This window comes from Hevea brasiliensis, chromosome 18 (genome assembly GCF_030052815.1).
Source record: "Hevea brasiliensis isolate MT/VB/25A 57/8 chromosome 18, ASM3005281v1, whole genome shotgun sequence".
NCBI lineage: Eukaryota > Viridiplantae > Streptophyta > Magnoliopsida > Malpighiales > Euphorbiaceae > Hevea > Hevea brasiliensis.
This window is the reverse complement of record NC_079510.1, coordinates 29,329,795-29,335,531: the sequence shown is the minus strand read 5'-3', so window position 1 is coordinate 29,335,531 and position 5,737 is coordinate 29,329,795. Positions and strand designations below refer to the sequence as shown.

At 30.3% G+C, this 5,737-nt stretch overlaps 1 protein-coding gene across 1 annotated transcript; it reads left to right on the top strand.

The window, feature by feature from the left end:
- The first annotated feature begins 823 nt into the window (after positions 1–823).
- LOC110639400 (uncharacterized) lies at positions 824–3,164 on the top strand. The gene is made up of 3 exons (XM_021790327.2): positions 824–1,121; positions 1,350–1,894; positions 2,781–3,164. The coding sequence occupies exons 1-3, from the start codon at positions 956–958 to the stop codon at positions 3,024–3,026; spliced, it is 957 nt and encodes a 318-aa protein (XP_021646019.2). The 5' UTR covers positions 824–955; the 3' UTR covers positions 3,027–3,164.
- The last annotated feature ends 2,573 nt before the right edge of the window (positions 3,165–5,737 follow it).

Sequence of the window (5,737 nt, the reverse complement as noted above, 5' to 3'; positions counted from 1 at the left end):
TTTTATAACATTAGCACCTTAAAAAAATTTATCTTAACTTTAGACATTTTTTGAATAAATAACTTTCAAGATGTACAAACAATGAGTGTGAGCTTCTGTGTTGTATTCATGCTGATGCCTCTTTGGCTCTCTAATGCATTCATTTGCGATTAAAAAAATTGAGTTTTTTTTTTTGAATTAATTTTACAAATAACATTACTTATGGACTGAATGATTATTTAGTTTAACAGAGTTAAATTTTGTTCATTTTGGAGAAAGTAGGTGAAAAAGGAAAGAAAAGAAATATTATATAAATTAGGAAAATTTTTAAAAATATTACATAATAATTATAATTAGGAAATATTTTTAATTAGGAAATATTGTATAAAGAATCATATATATATATATATATATATATATATATATATATATATATGATTATAATTATTAAATTTAGAAAATATTATATAATAATTATAATTTTATGAAATTTAATTATTTTTAAATATATAAATTAGAAAAAATTACTATAGCAACACTAATTACTTTTTTTATATTAAAAGATATATTAACTAATTTTTTATTTACTCTTTAATTATTTTACGATTTCATTTAAATTTTATTTAATTTTTATAATTTAAAAAATATAATTATATAGTTTATTTATTTTTTAAGTTTTAATTATTTAGCTTTATAATGATAATTTTTTTCATTTTAAATACAATAATTAAATAATAAATAGAATAAAATATAAAAATAATTAAATATATTTTTAAATAAAAAATAAATAAATAATTTTATTAAAATGGATTCATTAGCTAATAATTGCTGTAAATTGTCAAATCACCGCCTTCGCTCTACAGAATTTATGACCGGCATGGCCTTGGCCGACACAAACGAGACTGGCGAAGCGTAAAAATATAGAACGGAGAGAAAGCCCAGTAGAGGAAAGGGGGACAGAAAAAAGAGAAACAAAATGCAGGGAACAGTGAGGAAAGAAGCAATGGAGAGCATTACAGAGAGGCTATCGGCGATGGAAAATCTCTACTTCCCTCGTGCTCTTCAATCCAACGCCACTAATCCCTCCCACCGCAAGTCTCTTCTCGTTGACCTCCTCTCCAGAGACGCCGCCGTTTTCCTAGGTCTCTCTCTCTCTCTCTCTCTCTCTCTCTCTCTAATTTTTTTTTTTTCACATAGAGAAGTTCTGTCAAATCATCCTCCTCTTAAAACCCTAAATTCTTTTTGGATGCCAAGAAAACGGAGGAAATTTGAAATAAACAAGAAATTGGTTTTTTTTTTTATTGAAAAACCTTTTCTTTTTTGAGAAAGTGAGGTGAATTGAGTTAACTTGGTTGATGTTGCTAATTCAGAGAGATATGGAGCGAAATTGACATGGGAAGAGCTTGAGGAATTCGATATGCTAGACAATGACTACGAGATAAATTGGCACCTCAAGAATCTGAGAAGCAAAGTGAGTCCAACTTCTGAGGAGTTGAAATCAAGGTCGGTGAAGGTCAAGAACAGGAGGCTCGCTTACTTGAATAAATTGATACATGACGGCACCTACTTCTCTGAGGATGCTATGAGGGAGAGAGAGCCATATTTGCATCACGAGTTTGTGGGTAAGTTTCAGGATCAGAGTGCCAGAGGCATGGCGAGGCCGGGGGAGCGGTGGTCTGAGACGTTGATGAGGAGGTCTGAGGAGGCTATTTTGGTTTCTAAGATTAGGGCAGAGCAGCAGAGGTTGGGTGTGGCTGAGAGGGATTGGGTTGGTAAAGAAATGAACCAACAAGAAGAGGAAGAGGAAGAGGAAGAGGAAGAGGAAGAGGAAGAAGAAGAGGAGGAAGAGGAAGAGGAAGAGGAAGAAGAGAATGAAGAAGTGAAGAAGGCTCATGGTGGTGTGCACTCCACTGAGGTAGATTTTTTGTTTAAATGTGCTTCATCTGGATTCACCAATCCTTGTTTTTGCTTTATACTTCTTCCACATCATGATCTCTGTTGCATACTTGCATAATCAAATCTCTGTGTCAATAAAATAAAATGTAGTGTTTGATCCTTTTGGCAATTGGAACTCATGGTTTCGTAATTTTCAGTCTTGATTAATCAAATTCAGTTGCTTAAATGCACGGCTCTTAGTGCTAGGTTTCATTATGGAATGACTAGAAACCATCTTATCAGTGTGCTGTTTATATCATTTTGCATTTATCTCAACTCGGCTCGGCCAATTTCATTCTTGTATTTTATGTACTTTAGGATCTTTTTTCGCTAGCACCAACTCCCACTTTATAAAAACTGCAATTTTCTAATATTGCTTTGCAGAGAACCTTTGAGATGATGCTTTTCTGTTTGTGTGTTTCTTTTTTGGTCACTAAAGCCATATTTCAATTCTTTCTGAAACTTCTCTTGTGGTTAATCCAATGTGTATTGTATGTGTTTCATTAATCTAAAGTATAAATCATGTCGATCCCATTTGAGTTGATGTTGAGTTAATATGACCAACATTCATGAAAATTTAAAGATACACGTCTGAGTCATTATGAACAATACCGATAAAGGTAATATTACCTCTTGTCTAGGAGGGAAACAAAGAATTGTATTTAACCTAATAGGGACACAATATGAAGATGATTATGGTTGATGCTTTATTCTTTAGTTTTCTTCCAAGATCATGTTGCAAGATAGTTGACTAGAGAGGTCATGAAATTTAACTTTGTTATCTATAATTGTATTATTACAATGCATTTTACATGACCATCAAGTTGTTTCTTATGCACTGAGATTTTTACATTTATCACTTCCAGATGATCAATACGAATGGTGCGCAGCCGAGCAGAGAGCAGCACAATGAGGGGGCAATTATATCCCAAGAAGAGAAGGAAGACATGATGAATCAATTTACCTACATCATGCACCAAAAATTTCTTTCTGGGGAAGATCATCAACACTTGGATTACTCAAAAATAGATGATGATGAGACCTTGGATGATCACTGGCTTAGGGAAGCCAGCCATGATGCAGAAGATAAGTATTTTGCTGAAGATGATTAGGATGATCAGGTGCAGCTGCCTTGACTCTGTTTCAAACCCTTTGTACAATTTAGATTTTGTTTCTGTAGATTTGCTTTTGTAGATATGCACCTTGTCCTTCCCTTTTGAGTAAATGATATAATCTGTGTCATGTTATAACCGTGTGTGGTTTCTAATAGCTTAGCAGAGCATTTAGCAGGAATGGAGATTTGAAATCCATAGTGTGATGGCGTGGATTAGCTAAAGCTAAATGATAGTCCGTCTCCATATTGCAGGGCAGAACTCTATTGAAAAACTTTTGCATTCTTGTTTAAAATTTCTTAAAACTAGGAATCACCTATGTTTATGACACCCATATCAACTTAAATTTGGAAAACAGGTTCATCCGAGTCTACGTTCAGATTAGTGTTGTCCTGAAAAAGTATAGCTGGGTACTAGTGTTTATCTGCTGTGTTTCAGATAACACTCATTACTTTTACGCGTAATATATGCTAAAAAAAAAAAAAAAGAAAAAAAGAAAAAACAAAGGGTTAATTCATTCATGCTCCTTCAACTTAGGTGGTTATATTAATAATGTTCTTTAATTTTAATTTGTATCATAAAATCTTTTGAATTTCAATTTGAGTATTATTAAAATTTTTGTGATCAATTATTACAGGTTTGTAGTTTAACTTATAGTCACTTATCATTGATTAATTTTGATAAATATATTACACAAAATTTTTAAATTTTAATTTAAATAATTTAATACAAAATGTATGATGTAATAATTAAGATTGGATATATTATTTTGCTAATTTAATAAATAAAGACAAAAATCATATACAATATCAACCTATATAAAAAAAAATAAATCATATATATTTCAAAATAAAGTAAAATAATCATATGCTATTAATTTTTGCTTACATTAAATAAATCAAAGGAATTAAAATGAATTGAAAAGCTTGTTTGGTTAAATTCAATTTCACATTTTTTTTCCATACGGTTTGAATAAAATTAAATTTCAATGATAAGAATTTAATTTTGTGAAATTTTTTTTATAGTTAAAATTAATTTCTATCAATATTGATGGAATTGAAAATGAAACACTCTCTCAACCATGAGGACAAATAAATTTTAATTATGAAATTATATTAAATATATAATATATAAAATTTAATTAAATTCTATATTTTAAATTATGTCATACTAAATAATGAAATTCATTTTGGATGAATTGTATTAAACTAAATTAAAATGAATTTCAAATTTGTAATGGAATTGAACTAAATACTATTAAAATAAGTAATTTATGAAATCTATTACTATTTAGTAAAGAAGAATTGATTCTACTGTAGAAATGAACAGTTCCCTATTTGAAACATGATATTTTTTTTTGTCCTTATTAAACAGGGTAGTTTGCTTTCAATATATATATATATATATATAATGCTAGACAATAGTCTCAAATTTCTTTTCATAAGCTCAGCATTATATAGATTCTAGCAGAACAAGTTGATAAAAGAATGAAATTGAAGAAGAGAAGAAGCTTATCTAGATTATACAAGAATCCATAATGTTCTGCTGATAAACTATGGAATATGCCTAATTTATGTACCCATACATTGGGTGATGCAATTTGATACAACAACAAGGAGTCCTTTTTTTTTTTTTTTCTCTCAATTTATCTCCCTGAAATTTGTGGTTTGGGTTGGTAACTGTAACACCCCTCACTCGTCTACAGTGTAGCTGAGCAAGGCGTGTCACACGGAGTGCCAGAGCACCTGATCTTATCTGATTTCATTATAGTTTTTTATTTACTTATTCAAAAACTTTATCTGAGATTTAGGCTATTTTTACTGTTTATCAAAATCTGACTAATTTGAAAAATTTAAAAATTTTAATGACAATCCAGCAGAGTGCAGGCAGTAATTTGGACTAACAGTTCTTCTGACCTACCAAAAACAATTTCAATATACACTCAAATTCACAACTCAGAATCAGTCTCAAAATTTCTCATACTCAATTTCAATCAGAATTATCATGATCAGATACTTAACTCATATATCAGAATTCTTACATTTCATTAACTTACATAATTTGCCAACTAATTACATAAGTTTATCAAGTACAGGATATATAAATGAAATTACAGTTACTAATTCACATTACAATATAAGCAGTAATTATAATGTACATATTAGAAAACATGCTTAAAATGAGTCATATCTACGTGTATTGCTGATGAGGTAACAACCTTGAACTCTTCTGACACTTCTGCAGATCTGGACTCTAAAAATCTCAGTCGAAGTACTTGCGCGAGGAAACAATTCTATCGCGCTAAGTATTTCTGCTTAGTGGTGCAATAATATAACAAGAAATAATATATACAAATCCTCAACACACCAAATACAAAACCTAATTCACAAAGTCAACATTAACATAATATCCACATAAAAACACCCAATAATTACATATAATTCCAACAATAGTTTACATACACTTCCATTAATCTTTTAGTACCATAATTCATCAAGTAAATTCATGAAATCAAGCACTCTTCATTGAACCTCAAGGCTGCCAAAAATCACCATTGGCCAAAGTCTTCCACAATTTCTTTCAAACCCCAATACTAAAGCTCAATCACACATACACATGGAATTAATTCACTAGCACATCAAATTACTTTAATTAACCTTAATTCCCATCAAATTCATGTAAGAATAAACCACTTACCTTTCACTTCTATG